At 42.1% G+C, this 22439-nt stretch overlaps 1 protein-coding gene across 3 annotated transcripts in view; it reads right to left on the bottom strand.

Moving 5' to 3' along the window:
• The window catches only part of ADGRE5 (adhesion G protein-coupled receptor E5), a 54426-nt gene that overhangs the window by 21794 nt on the left and 10193 nt on the right, over positions 1-22439 (bottom strand). For 2 of the 3 annotated variants that reach the window (XM_081939304.1, XM_081939305.1), the window contains exons 2-5: positions 10365-10409; positions 7526-7672; positions 6936-7016; positions 3483-3629 (exon numbers count right to left, since the gene is read on the bottom strand). In XM_081939304.1, coding sequence (XP_081795430.1) covers positions 3483-3629; positions 6936-7016; positions 7526-7672; positions 10365-10409 — 420 coding nt within the window. The remainder of the gene's footprint in view (positions 1-3482; positions 3630-6935; positions 7017-7525; positions 7673-10364; positions 10410-22439) is intronic. The other variant, XM_081939306.1, reaches the window with a different exon arrangement.

Below are 22439 nucleotides of genomic sequence, written 5' to 3' on the forward strand. Positions count from 1 at the left end.
TCCCTTTCCTGTACAATAACTAGAGTTTTTATGCCATTCACTGCAAACCTAAACAAAATAGGTAACTGAAAATGCAAAGCATTGGAATGACATTCTGGTCATTTTGCTATGAATAACCAGTGAGATTCTTAGTAAGTCCTCAGTTCCAATTATTTAATTAGATTCAAAGATGCCATGGATACTAAGACAGCAGAAAAGTGAAAAGAGAACAAGTCCCTTTGGAGAAATTGCATTCTCTTTTTCATTTTGCAGGAATAAGGTTCTAGCGGAGTGAAACAAATAATGCTCCTATCTGTGATAGCAAGATACATATTCTTTTCCTAAAAAGAAAAAGATCCTGAATTTAAAATCCTGCCCCCACAAAAGATAAGAGAAAAAATACGTAAACCTAATTTAGAGTATTCTCAACAAACTTAAAAACTATTCCCTCCCCCAAATGGAAAAGCAAAGGAACAAGAGGTACAAAAGGTACATTTTAAGTTTAAAATATACAACATGTTCAGCTGTAGGTGTAAAAAAAAATAACATTCAGCTGCTGGCAGTCAATCATAAAAATAATATTCTGATGTTTTCTCCAAATGTGCATTAAAGAGTATTAAAGAGTTCCTTTCTTAATATATTCCTAGAATGGCTCACTTGGTTCTGTTTGGTCATTCTGAGAAGTAACTCTTGTAGGTCAAAACATCTACACTTCTACAGGCAGAAAGTCAGTGGGAAATGCTAGGAAAAGATAGCTGAGTCCGGAGAATACCTCCAACATAAGGGCACATATACTGTAGACCAGGGGTGTCCAAACTTGGGAACTTTAAGACTTGTGGACTTCAACTCCCAGAATTCCCCAGCCAGTATAGCGTTGAAGTCCACAAGTCTTAAAGTTCCCAAGTTTGGACACCCCTGCTGTAGACCCTAAGTTTTACAAATTGCTATCACATTATACTTTTTAACAAAACGAAGAGGAAATGGGTAAGTACCTGTGCCTCCCAGAAAATAAAGCCCGGATTTGTATTGATTTTTGTTACAAAAGACCCATTAGGGTTTAATTTTGGGCGATGTCTTATTTTTTTACACACGTAGCTGCACAGCACATCCAGCGGGCCAGTGCCGCCGCCATGAGATGAGGCAAGGCAAGGCGAGGCAGGGGGCATGACAGGGTTGGCAACACACTGTGGCCCTAATGCAGTTGCCACCTGTGTGAAAAAGTAAGACAAAGGGAAAGAGAAAACGGGCAGGGTGTGGGAAAAGAGCTCTCCAGGAAAAAGAAACAGAAAGGCAGAAAGAGCTGGGCAAAAAGTAACCCGCTTCTGCCTGCTGGGTTGCTTCACCCTTCCGGAGAGAAGCCAAATTTTCGATCTTGCTTCTGGGGCGGAGTGCAGAGTGGGGTATACAGGCCGCCTGACCTGCAGAGTGCCGACTAGTCTTGCCCAGACTTCCCCACCAGGAAGGAGATGGTTGCCTCCTGCGGGGCCCTTTCGATTCTTCCTGCAGTTGCAGCCTCCTTCAGATCCCGCAAGGCCACCCATCTCCACGGGCCCCATCTGGACGGGTAGACAAGGATACTGTTGGGGCAGAGGTGCCTCAGAGCCCTGATGCTAGCAGTGACAATGGTGGCCAGTGGGGCACCTCCCATTTTGCCATCACTTCTTGTGGCAGTGGCTGGTGCTCTTCTTGCTACTGCCACTTCCACTGCCATGCCACCGCTGCCTCACCCCGTCAGCCCTGGGGGTTGGTGTGGGGGTGGCCACACAGGGGGCGGTGAGTGTGTGTGGGCTTTTTATTTACAAATGGAAAAGCTGGTTACTAATACTTCTTCTTCTCTTCTTCCTTGGCCTCGCTTTTTCCCTTCTCCTTTTTCTTATCCTCTTTTCTCTCCTTCTTACTCTCCTCCTTCTCCTGACCTTCCATCTTGGCATCTCTGTTGGCAATCTTGTTGTGCAGCGCTACCACTGAATGGATCAGACAAGGCACGCACCACGGCCCTGCATGCTCCACCAATACCCAATATCTTCCTCCAGCGCTCCTGTAGCTTTTCCCATCCACACTTGTTCGTTTTACTCCTGCAGTGGGAAAGAGGCAAGAAACCCACGCAAGGCTCCGAGGCTCTGTCCATTGCTGCATCAAAAAGCCAACTCAAAGACAGCAGATTGATTTTTCTGCAGATGCTTTCAGGAAGACATGCTGAATCCGCTTAGGGTAGCAAATTCAGCACTACCACTGGATGGATCAGAGACATGGAACAGGGCGGGGGTGGCACCACACTGTGGCCTCTGCATCCTCAGCCCCCACCATCCAACATTGTCCTCCAGCACTGATGGTGGGGGTCAAGCATACAGGAGCCATGGTGTGGCGCCACCCCAACTCCGCGCCATTTCTCACCTGATTCATTTGGTGGTAGTGCTGCAGGAGTTCATCACCCTGAGTGGATTCAGCGCAACCTCCTGAAACCATCTGCAGAAAAAATCAATCCCCTCTCTTCGAGTTGGCATTTTAATGCAGCAACAGACAGAGCCTTGGAACCTCAAGTGGGTTTCTTGCCTCTTTCCCGCTGCAGGAGTAAAGTGAACAAGCATGGATGGGCAAAGTTAGGGGAGCGCTGGAGGACAATGTTGGACTGCAGGAGTGAAGCCCAAAGGGTTGAGTGAACCCCTTCCTCTGCCTCGCCTGATCCATTCAGGCGAGTGGTAGCGCTGCATAACAAGATTGCCAAGAGGGATACCAAGAAGTAAAGGCGGGAAAAGGAAGAGAGTAAGAAGGAGAGGAAAGTTGACAAGGAAAAGGAGAAGGAAAAAAGTGAGGCCAAGAAAGCAGAGAAGTCATAGTATTAGTAACCAGGTTTTCTATTTGTAAATTAAAAGCATTACATCAAGTCTCCATGCACTTGCCACCTCCTGTACTGGCCACATCCACACCCAGGGCTGACGATCTTAACTAGGGCTTATTTTTGGGGTAGGGCTTATATTAGGCACAGGTTAAAAATTATGCTAAGTCTTATTTTATGGTTCGGTCACTTATTTTAATTAATTGAAGATCAATTATATCAGATTTAGATTTTGTCTTAGTTTGCATACTTTTTGGAGTGCAATTCACAGCAGACTAAAAGCTTAGTGGACAATTGGTTGGGCACATTGCCAGATCACAAGCAGTCACTGATGGTCAGAAACAGACATTGACAAGGCTACAAATACATGCCAATCCCAAACGTTTAAAGCCGTGCAAAAAAAAAAAAGGATTTAAAAAATACAGACGGCAGAACAGCAAGTGAATTTCATTCTCTTTAGCTATGGATGCAAGAAACTCTTTCCTTTCAGTGCCGGGTGGAAAGATACAAGTTTATTGAGAGTTTGCCATAGCCATTTCCAGTGCCAGAACAGTGTAACACTGCAGACTTCTGCCTCTGCATTAATTTTCTGCTCATGTGCTATCAGTGCATTGCCTGGAGTAAGCACGCGTGCCATGCATAAACAAGAGCTCCAGAAAGCACTTACCTTCACAATTAGTTTCATTTGTACTTCTGAACGTACTTCCCCCATTAGGTAAGTGAAATCCTGGTTTGCATTCGCAAAAGAAGTCATCACAGTTTCTGTTACATTTACCATATTTTCCACACGGTTCATGGTCACAGGTAAGATCAGCTAGAAGAAGACCATTTGGGAAAAGAAATAATTTGACATCAGAAATACATTTCTTCACTGGGCTTAAAAAAAATAGAGACCTATCTCAAGAGGCAGAAAAGGAAGGGAATCTAATCTATTTGTAGAATCAGGCTGAGAAAAAAATTGAGGGAGACTTTCCCATCAATACAGGGTACATCCACATTGCTGGAGTGGGAATTTTTTTCCCCCTTTTTTGTTTTTATATTGCATCTTTTCCAAATTGGAAATAAAAGTGTTTGATCTTTGCCATATGAAAGTTGTTCTTGCATTATGAGCCATTTGCCTGTTGCCCAATCATTATATTTGGCAATAAATGTTTTTTCAAAGGGTTTGCTTCCTGAAAAACCTTTGGTGATTATAATAGGTAATACATACAGATCCCTTCAAATTGGACACAAATATCAATGATGTTATTACATACCCTAGGAATCTTGAGAAATATTAAATTCTCTTTTAATGACTCTAATGTGTTTAAATCGTATAATGATTCTGCCATGCTGCATGAGCTTACATTTGCTTGGACTCAGTGTCCGATGCATCTCACTATATTTTTCAACCATAGTCAGCCAATACTGATGAATTCCAATTGCCCTAAATACTGTTTTTCCATTGTTATAATGTCTTGGTGAAACCATTTCCCCTGATGGTCAGCTAGATTTTTGGGAAAGAAGTCCACGTGTGAATGCAAAAAACCGAATCTTTCTTCATAGCCTTGTATGCTGTAAGCAGTTTGGCAACCAGCTGGATTTAATTTAGTGCTCTGTAGTTGCCAAGAAAATTCCCAACAACATCCTTGAATGTCTTCCAGGCAATTTTCTGTGGCTCCACTAACAGATCTTCAAATCACCTGTCATTGATGATGTGTCTGATTAAGGAATGCCTTCCTTAATCTTGGCATGAGTTATTCTTGGAAATATCTGTCTTAAATAACAAAGACTTTCACCAAGTGGTTCATTTCCCACATTTTTCTGTCCTAGAATCCAATTCTTTCAGAGTGGCCATTTCTTTCTAATATAATGCAACTGTCTTGCATGGTTGTCCCAAATGGATATGTAAAAACAGCACAGGTAGTCCTTGAGTTACGAATGTAATGGAGCTTGCCAATTACATTGGTAATCTGAGGGTTCGTTGGAGTGAATCATGTAAAATGAACGTGAAAACTCCCTGCTTTCGCCCATGCATTCGCTAATCAAATTCGCAGGTCGTTAAGTGCACACGAGGTATGTCAGGGTGGGGAAGGCAATAGAGGACCTAGTGATGGATCGGGCCATCCAATTAAGATCACCCAAGGCCTCTCCCAACCCACTGGGATACCTCATGCTCCCCACAATTGCTTCCCTTCCCATCCTGCTGTGCTGGGTCACATATCGTGCAGCGAACTGTCTCCTCTCCAGCCTCTCTGATGCACAGGATCATAGCCCCCAGAAGCATCCGGTCTCAGTGCACAAAACATTTGCACATCGATGGGGAGGCTTTGGGGCAGCAAAATCATGCTGCCTCAAAGCGTCCCACTGGCTTGTGAACACTTCAGCAAGCCTTTGCAAAAAGCCTCCACCAGCAAGAACACACCGGCCTCTCCCAGGCCCCGCTCTTGCTGACATAGGCTGTTTACAAAGACAATTGTACACAATCTCCTTGCAGGCTTTGACAAGGAAACAGCACCAAAGCCTTCCCTCAGTTTCAAAGCCTTTTGCCACAAATCTTGTCCAGGCCTCACCTCACAGGGAACAGAGTCCTAAAGCAGTGCAAGATAACATGAGATCAGTAGCACGAGACCTCGCATTGATGATCTCGCATGATCTCTCAGTACTTTAGGCCTCTGTTCTCTGCGAATGCATCGAAGGCTTGAAGCAACAAGCCAGGGAAAGAAACCATGGCAGAGAGGAGACAGCTCGCTAGATCTTTGCAACGTGAGTCTCTACAGGCCCAGTGCCTGTGGAGACCCAGAGAGGGAGCGGTGGTGGTCCGATAGGCATGGTGAATATTGCAGTGCACCTGCTGTCGTTCGTAAGAGTGAACAGCTGCAACATTCGTAAACTTGGGACTGTGTCGTAAGTACTCGGAATGGGTATGTTGCGATTTCGAACGGTCGCTAAGTGAACTGCCATAACTCGAGGATTACCTGTACTTGGTACATCAGGGGTGCATTCCAAGCAGCAGAGCCACTGCTTTTACATCCCCACAGCTATTCCAATTAATCATATTATGTGTGCTGGATGTGCTTCAGCAACAAATCTGTATGTTTTCGTATGTTTCTTTCATGCGTGTAACATGGCAAACAGGTATTGAAGGGTGTATGTTGCCATTGTATAAAAACAGATGATTTCTATAAAACAATGCATGATACGTCAAATTACAGATTATTTTCATGATTAGCAGCCAAAATTCTTTAAGATGCACCCAAAAGTGTGCAGGAAGCAAAACCTTTATTGTACAGTGTTAGGAAATTGTGAAATGTTTGGATTATGTAGAGGCAGAACTAACAGTGGCCAGTTCCTATTTTAAGGTTGAATGTTAGAGACCAAAGTTAAGGTACCATCATCTCCATATTCTAAAGAACTGTTTTTGTCTTCCATCCTTCCTATTCTATACCCCCGACAAGCTGATGAGAGACAATAGGAAAAACAATGTCATTTCTAATTCTAATCCCTGTGCGTGGAATATCTTCAGCTCAGTGTTTCAAAAAACTACAAGTTAGATGGATGGGGTGATAAACAATCTGCAGATTGTAACCATGATGCTGGCAACAGTTTGCCATAGCTCCCCTCCACCCAACTTTACCAATTCGCTCGCACAGAGAGGGCCTCCTCCAGGTGCCGTCCACTAGACAATGTCGTGGGGCGGCGCCTAGGAGTAGAGCCTTCTCTGTGGCGGGCCCAGCCCTGTGGAATGACCTCCCTCCGGATATTAGGAATACCTCTGACCTCCGCTCCTTTCGTATTAAGCTTAAGACCCACCTATTCCAAGCAGCTTGCCTGGCTCAACTTTGATCTAACCATATCGCTCCTGACGGGTTTTTAACTGGGTATTTTAATTATATTTAATTTCTAGGGGTTTTAAATACTGTATTTTAATTGTTTTTATTTATCAGCCGACCTCCTCCTTGTGTATGTCTCAGTATATGTCTCTGTTATATGTTTGTTTTGTCCACATATTTATTTCGTATGTTTCATTGTACGCCGCCCCGAGTCCTTCGGGAGAGGGTGCGGCTAAGAAATAAATATATTATTATTATTATTATTATTATTTAGCTACTCCCTTATGGAAAGCAAGATGTCCAATTACCACAACAGTAGTCAGCATTTTCTTCGCACGGTTGATATCCTTTCTTACATTCATTGGTTTTTTTCCAGTATTTTTCACAAGCTTTTTAGAAAATACAGAGGGAAGAAAGGCATTAGTTAGAACACATCCATGCTCTAGGCCAAGCTATATCACGCTTCTTCCAAACTAGATTCTTTATTTAGTAATAACTAATATTTCTGGCAGATTCCCAAACTGTATTCCATCCATTTGTAATTTTTAAAAGGGAATGCAGATTAATTAGTAGATACAGAGGACATTACATCAGTATACACCAATTAATTTAGTTCTAATCAATTTCAATTAAATCAAATTTAGAACTTTTCCTGGCTTTATCTACCCGTTGGAGTGCAAACCTCAGCAAAGCAAAAGCCCAGTGGGCAAATTGTTTCCTAAAATGAATATATCCATTGCAAGACCTCAAGGAGTCACTAATGGTCAGAAATAAACATTAATAAACAGGCTTTCAGAAACTTAATTGGTTTAATACATGTAGTAACTCTTTTGGTTTATGTGCTGTCAGTATATAAAGGAAGCATATTTGCCATGTTGAAAGAAAGAAAGACACTTACAGACACAGTCCTTTTTACTGTTATTCAGGAAAGTTTTCTCTTGATTTGATTTTCTCCAAAATCCTATTTGGCAAGAGCAGCTGTAATTCCCAGAGACATTCTTACACAAAGAATTATTCCCACAGATCTTTTGACATTCATTCTCAACTATAAGAACAGAAGAACATTGGGGGGGTGGGGGGGGGGAGAGAGAGAAATCAGATTATTTTCAAAGTTTGTTTGTTTTAATGGCCAATCTGTAGAGAGGAGAGAGAGAAAAAAAGTGTTCCTTGATGCTGAAATCATGTAGTCTGCAGAGTCAAATGGAGAAGAAATTTGGATGAAAATTTTCCCATCATTCCATGTATGTAGTTGCTGATCAACTCAGGATGCATCCATGATGGCCTGTAGGATGGCTAGGATGGGGAAATATTGTCCCATTTTTCTCGTTATGCAGTGCTTTTCCAAACGTCGAAATAAGGGACCAATTATAGGTAGTCCTTGTTCGAAGTTACAATGGTACTGAGAAAAGTGACTTATGACCATTGCAGTGTGCTTTTCACACTTATAACTGTTGCAGCATCCCCATGGACACCTGGTCAAAATTCAGACGCTTGGCTACCGGTTCATATTTATGACAGTTGCAGTGTCCCTGGATTATGTGATTACTTTTTGGGACCTTCTGACTAGCCAAGTCAATGGGGAAGCCAGATTCATTTAACAATCGTGTTACTAACTTAATGGCTGCAGTGATTCACTTAACAAATGTGGCAAGAAAGGTCATAAAATGGGGGGGGGGGAAATTCACTTAACAATTGTCTCACTTAGCAATGGAAATTTTGGGCACAATTGTGGTCATAAGCCGAGGACTACCTGCATTGGATTTTAAGGTTTGTCAGCTATTTTCAGATGACAAATGAAATCTTAGAAATTAAACCTAAGGTACCATTTCCTTATTCTAATAGGTCAAGATTTTAATTTTATTTTTTTTTATTTTTTGCTGTTGCTGCTGCTATTTTCTCTAACAATATTTTTCCCCATACTCCCCCAACCCAACCTCCCTGGTTAGTTGAAGAAATCTTACAGATGATGTCCCATGCCTGCAATGTTTTCCCATCACCGCCCAGGCAAACCTGATATCCTGAGTCACAGTCATGAATGCCTACATCAGATTTGCTGTAATAGTTACAATTTGTTTAAAACATATAGAGATAAGAGCAACATTAGCTAGAAGAAGTCCATGCTATTGGCTGTGCTGTAGCGTACATTCTCCAAACTGGATCCAACACCAACACCCCACACAGATCAAGGTAGATAGCATCCTGTTTATTCCATTCCAAGTACCTTATATTATTATTTGGCATAAATAGGTTTCAAATATATTTCAACCCATGAGTACATGCAGTTGCCTTTCATATCAAGCCTTGGACAGAAGGCATTATGACAGGAGCCACAATTCTGTACATTTATTTCTGTTGTTTAGGATTTTCTGATAACCCCAATTTTCTTGAGTGATATAATGTGAAATAAATTGACTGTCTTAGCATTCAATTCTTCACAAATGCCTAAAATGTCTGGCAGATCGTGAAAATGTGTTTTGGGGCAACAGAAGTAGAATTTATAGTGTGCAAAAAATCCCTTAGTCATTTGAAAGGACATAGTTCATAGTTCTAGAGTAAAGAGATCCAAGTTTATCCAAGTCTTCTCTTAAAAGCAAATTGGTTTCAAAAGTATATTTCCAAATAGCCTAGCAAATATCTGTCCTCACTATCATCAATTTTGTTGAAATTTCTGCATTAACTGTTAAGATTTAAACACAACACTGTAATTGTATTTAGCTCTTATTATTTTATATTCTATCTTCCCATCTCTAAGTGATTTTAGGCACATTCCAAACATATCTTACTTGCACAAAGTATTATTAATTTATAAGATGTAGGATTTATTTAGAACACAGCAGGGTACTGGAATTAGTTACCTGTGCATAAACAGGATGATGTCTGGATTTCTTTAACTATGTGAATAGCAAACTAAATGTGGGCAAGACAAGGAAGCACCTCTTCAGAATTAAAACTTTTGAGCCAAGAAGTTTTAAATTTATTGCAAAAGCAGAGTAGACAGATTTATAGTCCCATCTGTTTTTACTGATAGTCCTATAAAGCTTTTTACAAACAGTTCAACCAAGAGGTCTTGATAACCTCTGAATTTATTTATTAGCCCAGCTGCTTCTGCATAAGGCTTCATCTCTGGCTCTGAGTTATCAACTTTACCTGACATGCATCTATATACCACTAGTCAGCTTCCACCCTGGTTCCCCATCGTCTCCTTTCCTGTTGCTCTAAATGGGGATAACCAGTTCCATCTCAACTGCCTGCAGAAGTCCATGGTTTTCTCTCTTGAAGATGTGTCATGCTTAGGCTCATTGTGATACTTAAAGAACACCAGATATCCATTTTAAATGTCTAAAACGTAAACTAAATTCCAAGGGTGCATAATTACACGAATTCATTTGAAAAACCGTGCTTTTATAAGACATGCTCCTACTGGGTTGTTTTTTGTTTTTTGTTTTGTTTGCTTTCAGCATCTCTTGGTCTGAATAAGCTGATTTTTTTTCTTCTGAATATGGCCAAACAGCTCTTGCCTTTGGACTTGCAGCATAGTTTACAGTAGTCAAGAATAGGTCTACCAATATTTGGGCTTAAAGAATTAATTCTCCACCCTGACACTTTTTTAGTAATCAATACTTTTGCAGTCCCATTTTGATATACCTACTCAAGAGAAAGCAAATTAATTTAATGACAGTGGATTTAAATGAGCTTTCTAGCACTTCCAACAATTTCTTGATCCAAGAGAAGCTTACCTTGATTTTGGAGCAGAACTGATTGGAAAAGAAAAATGAGGCAGCCTGAAAAGAAAGAGAGAGAATATAGAGTCAGGGAATCTTATTCTTATTATTATTATTATTATTATTATTATTATTATTATTATTATTATTATTATTCTACAAACTGACCGTTCCCAATTTGGCCCCCTTCAGATATGCTAGACCAGTGGTGTATTAACCATTAAGCAGACTAAGCACATGCTTAGAGCACCAAGCACCAAGGGCCACAAAGTTCAGAAAGAATGAAAAAAAACGATGAAGATTTGTACAGAATGTACAAAGGGGGGGGGGGGGGACAAGATTTGTCAGTGCTTAGGACACCAGTGAGCCTTAATCCGCTACTGTGTTAGACTACTTCATCCTTCATCTCCAATTTGCAAAAGTAAAGATGAAGAGGCACTAGATTGCACACTAATCTTTCCTCCAAAGGCATCAATGGTCTTTATCCACGGTGCCCTGGCTCTTACATCCTGACTGAAGTTCTTCTCTTCCAGGGCTGTAGGAAAGCTATTAAGTTCCACCTAGAACAGGGGTGTCCAAACTTGGGAACTTTAAGACTTGTGGACTTCAACTCCCAGAATTCCCTAGCCAGCATGGCTGGCTAGGGAATTCTGGGAGTTGAAGTCCACAAGTCTTAAAGTTCCCAAGTTTGGACACCTCTGACCTAGAAGTTCTCACATCACTTTGTTGGAAATGGGCCAATTGCCACAAGCAAGTTTATTGTTGCTGGGAAATACCAGCTCTTTGACTTGAATACCAAACAGATGACATCAATGGGGATTTCACAGATGTCAGAGCATTTCTCCACATTAAGAGGTTTTGAATAATGTGGTTTACTTGTATGGGCTTTATGTATTGTAGCACCGTTTCCTCCCCCTAAAAGAATCCTCTCAATTGCAACTGGGCTAGTTGGGTGGGCAGGGTTTCCTTATATTAGGAAGGAGCTCAAATATTTTGCTACTTGAAACCCAAATATTTTTGAGGTAGGTAGAACAACATTGGGAGCTGGTATGTGTTAGTTCCCCCTGGCACAATGTCCAAGTAATGGAAAAATTATTACAGGTACTCCTCGACTTACAGTGGTTCATTTAGTAACTGTTCAAACTTACAACAGCGCTGAAAAACGTGATGTATGACATTTTTCACACTTACGATCTTTGTAGCAACCCCATGATCATGTGATCAAAATTTAGATGCTTGGCAACTGGTTCATACTTATGACCACTGCAATGTCCCAAGGTCACGTGATCACCTTTGGCAACTTTTCAATCAGCAAAATCATTTTTAATACCACATTTCTTTTTAGAAAGAAAATCTATTAAGGATAATATTTGGTATTTGCACAGGTGTGCCCTGCATCAGGACTGTCCATCTTGCAAGCCTTTGTGTTAGGAGATCTCACTACTACATTCCTGCAATATGTTGCCCTCATGATGGAATACAACTGGTTTGGAATACTGGGAATTGCAGTCCAGCACAACTGGAAAGCAGCAGATGAAGAAAGAGTAAATTACATTAGAATAAGCAAAAATATTAAAAGGAAGCTATGACTTTATTTGGGTTGGTGGCAATCTGTTGCTTCTTATATTTACCATTTGGACTTTATTGTTTACAAAAGGTTTTGTTAAGATGTTTTTATTTCCCTGTATCTATCATACATTTCTTCAATAATTCAGTCAACCAAGCACCTACATACATAATTTCTTTTATTCATGTGATCCAAGAGTTCATTCTGCCAAATATTTATAATTTACAGATGACCACTATGAGCTTTTCTATTTCTAAGAAGCATTTTCTAGTCTCAGCCAGCAACACATTTTTTTTCACTTGGATGTAAAATGCATTTAGAGCATGCTATGGCTTCAGTGGTGGGATTAAACATTTTTTACTACCAGTTCTGTGGGCGTGGCTTGGTGGTCATAGCATGGCTTGATGGGCATGGCAGGGGAACAATACTGTAAAATCTCCATTCCCTCCCTACTCCAGGTGAGGATTTCTGTAAAATCCCCATTCCCTCCTGATCAGCTGGGACTCGGGAGGCAGACAATAGATGGGGGCGGGGCCAGTCAGGGGCGGTATTTACCCGTTCTCCAAACCACTCAAAATTTCCGCTACCAGTTCTCCAGAACTGCTGAATACCACCTCTGCATGGCTTGCAAAATACTTCCTGTGTGTTCTGAGAGATACTTTCTTCTTTAATATTTCCCAAGTTCTGCTACTCAGTTTTTAAGTGCACAAAATATTTGAGCACCCTCTCAAAGCTGAGTACATACGGCTCTATTTGCAATATAACTTTCCCCAATGAAGAAAGACTCTGGGTGGTAAACACTGACCCAAGAATAAAACTATCAAAATAAAAAATGTACTTTTTATTGCTGTTCTTAATCCAAAATACTAGACCATGTTCCCCCTCAGTCAACTCACTTATATCTATGAATTAGCAGCACACAATTTGGAATAACTAAGGCAGTTATAAATTGCCTAATATGATCCCCTTCCAGCTGCCCCAAAGGGATAATTTCTTGTATTTTTTTTCTCCTGACAATTTTAAAAGACCATTTTAAATTAAAATAAAAAACAAAAACTGTGTTTAGTCACTCCACCTTTTCTACCTCCTTTTCACAGCCATGGTGGCCACAGGGGATGTGAAAACGAAAGCAATATTCTAATCTAATTTTCTCTCCATCATGGCAGGAAGGAAGCTGCTGTTCTGATGTACCAGCTGATTGGGGAAGGATACTTTACAATGCCAGTCAGTTTAAGGCTAACCATAACCTCTCAAGATTGATTAATGAGATCCGATGCCTGAAGTAGGGTATCCACATGACATGTTACCCACCAGCCCAAGACACATGGGAACATGGCCACTTCAGATCATTCTGGATCATGACTTCATTCTGTAACTCATTCTGTGTCTTATTGGTCATAGTACTGGCATGTGTTTTTATGCTATAATCAAGTTTCTGTAATACATTTTTTTTTAAAAAAACACCTCTTCATTGTATCTTCTCATTAATCTCTGTTGTTTCATCATGTTTTCTCTAGCTTTTCTTATCGTTGTTTCCAGAGGTGGTTTGCCAATTTTTCTACTACTGGTTCGGGCGTCTTCCCACGCGCACTTGCGACGCTTCTGTGCATGCACAGAAGTGTCTGGGTAAGTGGGCAGAGTCTCCCACCGCCGCTACCGGTTTGCCCGATCCAGGCTGAACGGGGAGCAGCCTAGTTCTGGTTGTTTCAAGTAAGCATTTTGAAAGTTTTCAGATTATTGTGAACGAATTATAGAATATTTTTTTATTTTTGCTATTATTTCTTGGGAGAAATAAATATTGCATGCTATGAAGTATTATACTGCAGGTTAATATTTATTTATTTATTTATTTATTTATTTATTAATCCATTTTATATGCCGCACCCTCTCCACCAAGGGACTCGGGGAGGCGTACAATTTACTACACAACAAATAAATAACAAATAAATAACAAGGAGGAGATATACAAAAAGCATTGTACAACACATAATAAATAAATAATCAATTAATTAAAAACAGCAAAAAGCAATAAAAAAACAATTAAAACACCCAAAGTCAAACCTAATTTAAAATTTTATCCAGAGGGATTAGAATAGCTATAATTCAGGCCAGGCCGGCTAGTTGGAACAGGTGGGTCTTGAGTTTCGTGCGGAAGGAGCGGAGATCGGTTGTTGTCCTAATGTCGGGGGGAAGGTCATTCCAGAGGGCTGGGCCCATCAAAGAGAAGGCCCTGCCCCTCGGCGCCGCCCTCTGGCATTGCTTGGTGGACGGCACCCGGAGAAGTCCCTCCCTGTGAGAGCGAATTGGTCGCAGGGATGTATGGGGCAGGATATGATCCCGCAAGTAGCTAGGTCCTGTGCCATGGAGCGCTTTAAAGATAGTAATCAAGACCTTGAAACGCACCCGAAAGACTACAGGGAGCCAGTGCAGCTCGTGCAGGAGAGGTGTCACATGGGAGTACCTCGTACTCCCCATCACCGCGTTCTGGACCAACTGCAGTCCTCGGGTGCATCTCAAGGGAAGCCCCATGTAAAGAGCATTGCAGTAATCCAGACGAGATGTCACCAGCGCATGAGTGACTGTGCGAAGGGCATCCCGGTCCAATAGGGGGCGCAAATGGCGCACCAGGCGAACCTGGTGGAATGCCCCCCTTGCCACGGCTGCCACATGGTCATCCATACACAGCCGGGCATCTAGGAGGACGCCCAAGTTGCGCGCCCGTTCCACGGGGGCCAGTTGGTTGCCCCCAATGGCCAGCGATGGGGTCAGCTGGTTGAACCGAGAGGCCGGTAGCCACAGCCACTCCGTCTTGGAGGGGTTGAGTTTAAGTCTGTTGTCTCCCATCCAGACCCGTACGGCTTCCAGACACCGGGACATCACGTCAACGGCCTCGTTGGGGTGGTTCGGGGTGGAAATGTACAGCTGAGTATCATCAGCGTACAGATGGTATCCCACCCCAAAGCCATGGATGATCTCACCCAGCGGTTTCATATATGTGTTGAACAGGAGAGGCGAGAGGACCGACCCCTGTGGCACCCCACAAGTGAGTGGCCTCAGGGTCGACCGCTGTTCCCCTGCCAACACACATTGCGTCCGGTCGGAGAGGTAGGAGCAGAACCACCGTAAAACGGTGCCCCTTACTCCCAGCCCCTCCAGCTGGCGCAATAGGATACCATGGTTGATGGTATCGAAAGCCACTGAGAGGTCTAACAGAACCAGGATAGAGGAACAACCCCTATCCTTGGCTCTCCAGAGATCATCAACCAACGCGACCAAGGCCGTCTCCATGCTGTGCCCGGGTCGGAAACCGGACTGGCGCGGGTCTAGATAGTCATTTTCCTCCAGGTGGCGTGGGAATTGCGTAGCCACCACACTCTCTACAACCTTCGCTAAAAAGGGAAGGTTGGAGACCGGACGATAATTAGCAAGCTCAGTTGGGTCCAGCGAAGGCTTCTTGAGTAAGGGCCTCACAACCGCCTCTTTCAAGGCGGCTGGTAGGAACCCCTCACTCAACGAAGCGTTCACCATTCCCAAGAGCCAGCCTCGTGTGACCTCCCAGGATGCCAGTACAAGCCAGGAGGGACATATTATAGAGCAGTCCAGTATTCAGCAATTATTTGCCAATGGGTCCTTTTCTGGCTCAAAACCTCAGCACTAACCTGCCTCTCTGTCTTGGAATTTGCTTATAGTATTTGGCTAGGCTTTCTCAGATCACACCCTGCTTACAATGCTTCTGACTTGTTATACCCAATAGTGAGAGATGGGGTTCAGGCCTCTAAGCCAATTATGAACCAAGAAATGTTCAAGAATCATTAACCAAAGTGATTCCAATTGGACAGGCAATCTTCAAAGCCATCCTCCCTGTGTCTTGATTCAAATGGACAATATGCTACCCTGTTTTCAGTAACTATGAAATTTTCTTAGCTCCTTAGGTTCTATTCAGAGTTCCTCTTCCCAAAAATCAGGGAAAGTCCTTTGCTTCACCAGCTTGCTTTCTGACAACTGGATTTTTTAGTGAGTAGCCTTCACCAGCCATATCATAATACAATTACAACGTTCCAAATATTACAGGCTGAACAGACTATAACGTTAAGCTTGCCCAAATCTACCTGACTGTCCTTCAACAACATCTGTCTAACATTATTCAGGCTCATATGAAATAGTCTTAGTAATTCAGGGCACTTTTATATGATCCGCCCATCTGCCTGCAAAGCCCTCTGAATCATTTTTAAAATGCAGTGGAGATTGACCCAGACTTCTCTATTTTCAGAGCTGACTGAATGGAAAACATGAATTTAGATGTTTCTTATACATTCGTGTGCCTTGAATTTGCAGAGAGCCACTGTTCCCTCTTTTGACCAAAGAGAATGAATTGCTAATATTTCCCTCCTGTTTTTGTGTTTGCCATGGTGACGGGCTTCTGTTATTTTCAAAATGCCCAACATTGATAGGATGACAAGTCTATTTTACCCTGATCGTGCCAGCTCACTCTGTCTGTGTTCCCAGGAGCTGAGAGGCTGGCAAAGCTCAAATTCCTTTCAGTGGAAAGCCAGAACGATCCTCCCAACACAAGGCTACTTTATTTTAAAGGCATTGCCATTTCTGAAGCACCGGTAATGGGATACGGCAAAAACGCCTGCGGTTGCAAGCCCCAAGGCACAAAATCACAAGATTAATAGCATGTGTGTGTGAGAGAGAGATGTTATCTCTCAATGTGACGTTCTTTTGCAATTTATTAAACTGGGCCAGTTCTGGACAAGGAGAAACCTGGGTTTTTGTCTTTGTCTTTTGGCTCTGAAATAATATCTCAACTATTTTATCACTAACCTCAGGGCACCCCTCAGGGCAGGGGTTCCCAACCCCTGGTCTGCGGACCAGCATCAGGCCACGACATGCCAATGATGCAGAGGCAGCATGTGAAACCACGTCCCCCGTGGTTCGTGGAAAAAGCTTTCAACACGGAACCGGTCTCTGGTGCTCAAAGAGTTGGGGGCTGCTGCCGTAGGGGACTCACTGTGAAAGTCTAACCAGAGGAAGTTGCAGTGGCAACTACACTAATTCTTGCTATAGAAACTTCTAAGGAAAAGGAGAGTCAAATTATAATGCTTCAGATGTGCAATCTGATGCCTGTTTACGAGCTAATCTGTCACAAGAGACATGTATGTAAGTAAGGTAAATTTGGTTCAGAATGCTCAACCCTTCATCTGTACGAAACAGTTCTCAATTTGTCTCTGTATCTCTCATTGTTTTGAAAACTTCTTGGATTTGGGTACAATATGTACGGTAGGTGGTTGTTTACATAAAAGTTGCAACAGCTGAGAGTTTTCCTCTAAATAATATCTGAAACCATTAAGACACTTTTACCACATGGTTTAACCAAAATAAGATTTTTTTAACCATCTCCTTCAGAGGTACAATGTTTCTGTTAACCACTCTGCTTCCTTGAGCATTTCTTTGAGCTGTCAGACTATTTTCTTCTTGAGTGTAGCAGCTTAGTCAGTCTTGTTTTTCAATATCTAAAGATCTCCTTATGAGTATTCCTCCTTTCATTGTTCTGGGAGTTTAATGGCTCCTGACTTGACTTCTAACAGTATATTAATCCCTGTCGCCTAATAAAAGAATTAAATTTGCTGAATCTTATAAAATAGACAACAGCACCACTGATCTGCATGAAGCAGAAAAATATTTAGTTCCAAGCTTGAAATAAATTTACCACTTTCAAGCATTATGTCAATAAGACTCAATTTTTTTTCAAATTTCATTGGAATAAAACACAAAATGGAAAGTTCCAGCGAAGTAAAATTCAGCATTCCACTTTAAGGTATAATGCACCTTCCTCTTTTGTTTTTCATATATTCTACTGAGCATTATATAAAATCAGCCATGGGACCAATTTAAAAAATAAATAAACATTTTAAACATCTGATGCTAAATTATAAAAGCAACAGTTAAATGTGTTTTTTGTAGCCTGGTTTGCAAACAGTCTCAGAACTAACCGAACAAAAAAAGCCAGTATTAGCAATAAATTCACTTCAATCAGCCCTTTAATAACATAATAACACAAAAGCACATTAGTCTGGTTATTGGCTTGAGTCTCTAATATATTCGCACACTGCACTCTTTTTCATTTGGCAGTCTGCCTGCTTAACTCAGCAAACAAATCACCATAGCATATTTGATTGTCTACCTGAATATAAAGCATTCACACATGCAGAGAACATACTGGGATCACCACATTACATTATAAAACCTGAACCCTAAAGATTCCATAGAAAGAGTTAACAAACAACAATACATTTGTATATCGGGCATTTGTATATCACCATCTTTTTTTTTATGTTTTGCTAGATGGGTATTGGACAGTTGGACAGTAGATGGATTTTAGTAGTCTGAGAATGAGGAAGTATTATCTTTATTAGCTGGTTATTCCTCTAGTGGCAGGAGCTATACAAACTACTTCCTCACATGCTTTGAAGCATGTCTGTTGCTTGGGGTGCTGGTTGATTGTCACAAGGAACTACTTGCCACAAAGAAGAGGGAGCCAAACTATTCTCCAAAGCACCTGAGAGCAGGACAAGAAGCAATGGCTGGATACTAATCAAGGAGAGAAGCAACCTAGAATTAAGGAGAAGTTTCCTGACAGTTAGAACAATTAATCAGTGGAACAACTTGCCTCCAGAAGTTATGAATGCCCCAACACTGGAAGTCTTTAAGAAGATGTTGGATAACCATTTGTCTGAAATGGTATAGAGTTTTCTGCCTGAGCAAGGGGTTTGGACTAGGAGACCTCCAAGGTCCCTTCCAACTCTGTTATTCTATTCTATACTGCTGAATTTAGCTAGACCTGAATGTTGATAACTTAAAATATAGCAGATTACACTGCTCAATTTCTTCTATTTTGAAGGGTAGCACAAAAATATTGTATTTTGTAATATCCAAACAAGAACCAGCAGATGTCATTTTTCTTCTCCTTGATAAAGAACCAAAGGGTGGGAGGAGATGTGCTTGGCAGGGAGAAGCTGGGACTTGACTGCAGCTACTGAAGTTGACTATTTTGTTCCACGTTCTAGTCTCTGCTCCCAGTCTCCTTTTCTCTGCTGAAGGCATCTCAGCCTATGCTCCTCCCTTGTTTCACCCAGGTTTACCAATACTAAATTGGCACTTTGAGACAACCCCAATGCTTTGGCCTGCCTTGGAATCCAACTTGTTCTGGGATATCCATGGCTTTTACAAGAAAATGGCTGAGGGTAATTCTTGGCTTGATAGACAATAAAGCTGAGTTTAATCAATAAATGCCCAATAAGGCTGAGTAAAAAAATCAGCATGTTGCTTGCACCTCACTTGTTCCTTTCTTAGTAAGTGCTTGAGTAAGACTGCTTGACCTTTTGGTTCAAGTTGTCTGTTGAAATTTCTCAAACAGAAGTAAACCTAGGCCAGTGGTGGGCAACCTTTTTTTTCAACTGAGCCAAATCTCGCCAAAACCACGATTGAAATTTATTTTGAGAGCCACATTTTTAAAACCGAAAATACATAGGATGGTACACTGTTTTTAGTTTCAATAAACTCTGGCATTTGAAGCACGCAAGTCTTAAAGCTGTCAAGTTACAAGATCCTTGCACCCCTAATCCTTTAGAAAAAAAAACCCCAGGGGTCTTCAAACCTGACAGCTTGAAGACTTGTGGACTTCAACTCCCAGAATTCTGAGAATTGAAGTCCACCAAGGGCATCAATCATATTAGCCCAGGGATCTGCAAAATTGGCTCTTAAGACTGGTGGACTTCAATTCCCAGAATTCTGAGAGTTGAAGTCCACCAGTCTTAAAACAGCCAACTTTGCAGACCCCTGTGTTAGCCCAAAGCCTGGTGCTGGGCCTTGCTCCCCCATTGGTGGAGCCCCAAGAAGCAAGGAGGGAGAAAAAGAGACAGAGGCCAAGGAGCTACGCCCCCCCAGCAAAAATCTAACTGGGGAGCCGGGCAGTAGCAAATTAGCCAATCATGCGAGGAAAGCGAGGTCTGACTGGGTGGGCAGCGAAACTCCAGGGCTCTCTGTTCTAATTCCCCGTGAAAACTGTTGCCTCTGAAGCGTTTGCTCTACTGTTTGAACCTACTGTTTGAACCCTTTCCCTTTTTTCTTTTCAACCCACAATGATTAGGGAGGATCCTGAAGTCGGGCGGGGACGAGAAGCGAGGAGGCAGAAAAAGCTCAGTTTCTTTTTCTGCCTCCTCGCTTCTCGTCCCCGCCCGACTTCAGGATCCTCCCTAATCATTGTGGGTCGAAAAGAAAAAAGGGAAGGGGGCGCTTGTTTTGAAGTGCCCGAGAGGAGGGAGGGGAGCGGGCGCTTCAAAACAAGCGCCCCTTTCCCTTTTTTCTTTTCGATCCACAATGATTAGGGAGGATAATAATAATAATAATAATAATAATAATAATAATAATAATAATAATAATAATATTTATTTCTTAGCCGCACCCTCTCCCAAAGGACTCGGCACACAGAAGAGCCGCATTAAAATGTGTAAAGAGCCGCTTGTGGCTCGCGAGCCGCGGCTTGCCGACCACTGACCTAGGCCAGGGGTGGGGAACTGTGGCTCTTTTGCGACTTGTGGACTTCAACTCCCAGAATTCCTGAGGCAGCTATGTTGGTTCTGGAATTCTGGGAGTTGAAGTCCACAAGTCGCAAAAGAGCCACAGTTCCCCACCCCTGACCTAGGCGATAGATAGATCACTGTTGTTTTCCTGAGTGATTTTTTTTTGGCCATTTTAAATGAGAAAGAAATAGGATGCTTTCTTGGCAAGTTCTTTTTATGACCACACTGACTGTGTAGCAGTGGTGGGTTATGACCGGTAAGCCCCGGTACAGGCATACTGGTGCCTGCTGGGAGCACCAAGTACCGTTCCGGTGCTCCGGAGGGCCTGCCCACCCGCACTCCTTACCGGTATTTGAGCTCTTCAGGACTTCCGCGCACGGAGCCTGTGCGACACTCCACCGAGTAGCTGGAGCATCGCAGAGGGTAAGTATGCATGTGCGCCACTGCGCACGTTCATGTGGTGGACACTGGGCACTGTTGCACCATACCAGTTTCAACAGGATCCAGAACCCACCACTGCAATGTAGTTAATCTGATGTTCCCTCCACAGGAGGATGGGATACCCTCTCTTCTTTGGATTGCTATATATCTTCCACAGAAAAGGTGAAAAAAGTTACTTCTATGCAGTAAGCAGTGATGAGAGCAAGAAGAGGAAATATGAGTGACTCCATCTTTCATGGTCACCAATTCCATTAGAGGATAATGTTTGGAATAGATATATGAAATAACAATAGAACTTAGATTATATACTCCATCGTGCTTTTACAGCATTCTCTGATCAGTTTACAAATGTCAGCATATTGCCCCCAGCTATTTGGATCCTCATTTTACCAACCTTGGAAGGATGGAAGACTGAGTCAATGTTGAGCCGGTCAGGATCGAACATCTGGCAGTGGGCAGCGTTAGCCTGCAATACTGCATTCTAACAATGGCACCACCAGGGTTCATATAACTGTTCAAGCACTATGTACCAATCAGTTTGGGGGTCAGTTGGTTGGTTTCTGGCAGGGCAAAAATAGACAGGCTGCTCTCAAAATGGTGCAGTTAGCAGGAAACCTTGTTAGTTAAGCCAAGATCAGCAGGGAACATAAGCTCATTCTGATTCTTCCTTTCTTCATCTGCTCCTCTCCAGATTCCTTCCCACTCTAATAGATGTCTTTCATTTGCTAGTTTGGGCCAGTTGTGATATCTAGGTAATTTGGCACTTAAAATAAACGTGTAAGATTTACTTCACGGATTGAGGTTTATGGTTTTATTGAGGTTTATGGATTTTGAAAACACGTGCATTTTTTCCCTTAGCGCCTTCTTCTTAATTTTTTGGGACACGATTCCTAGTATTGGCTAGATACAGATGATGCAGGCAGACAAAGTGGGAGAGAAGGGTCTCTCCACCAGTGAGAGAAAGGCTATAGATTTGACCTAGATGATAGCAGTTACCAGTAAGAAGATTTAAGCATAGAGTATGACAAAATGGCATGATAAAATGGCCTGCATAGGGGTTTCAGTCTTGAACTCTGGCATTTTGGTTAGAAAGACATGTCGCTTTTGGAGTTAATGTGGAGTTTAAATTTTAGACCAAAACAATCCTATCAATTTCCATACATTCTCTGTATCTTCTAGGTATCTCTATATCACATACGTAAGTTAACTTTCCAACTGGGAAATTGTGAAAACTGAGGTTATACCCCTGTGGACATGTACACCCTGCTAATTAAGCCATAGTTAAACATGAATAAACTTAATTGTAAACTAAGCTATGCAGAACATAGCATACCAATCATATTGGTTAAATTCACAAGACACTTTAAGCCCAAACCAAAAAAGATGCATCATGACTTAGCATGGTGCCTGAACCCAATACTGAATATACCTATGTATGTGGGCCAGGCTAAGCATCTCTTAGCACAATCAGCAAATGGTAAAAAGTAGTAGAAAATC

Source organism: Natrix helvetica (genome assembly GCF_964273705.1).
Source record: "Natrix helvetica genome assembly, chromosome: 1".
Taxonomy (NCBI): domain Eukaryota; kingdom Metazoa; phylum Chordata; class Lepidosauria; order Squamata; family Natricidae; genus Natrix; species Natrix helvetica.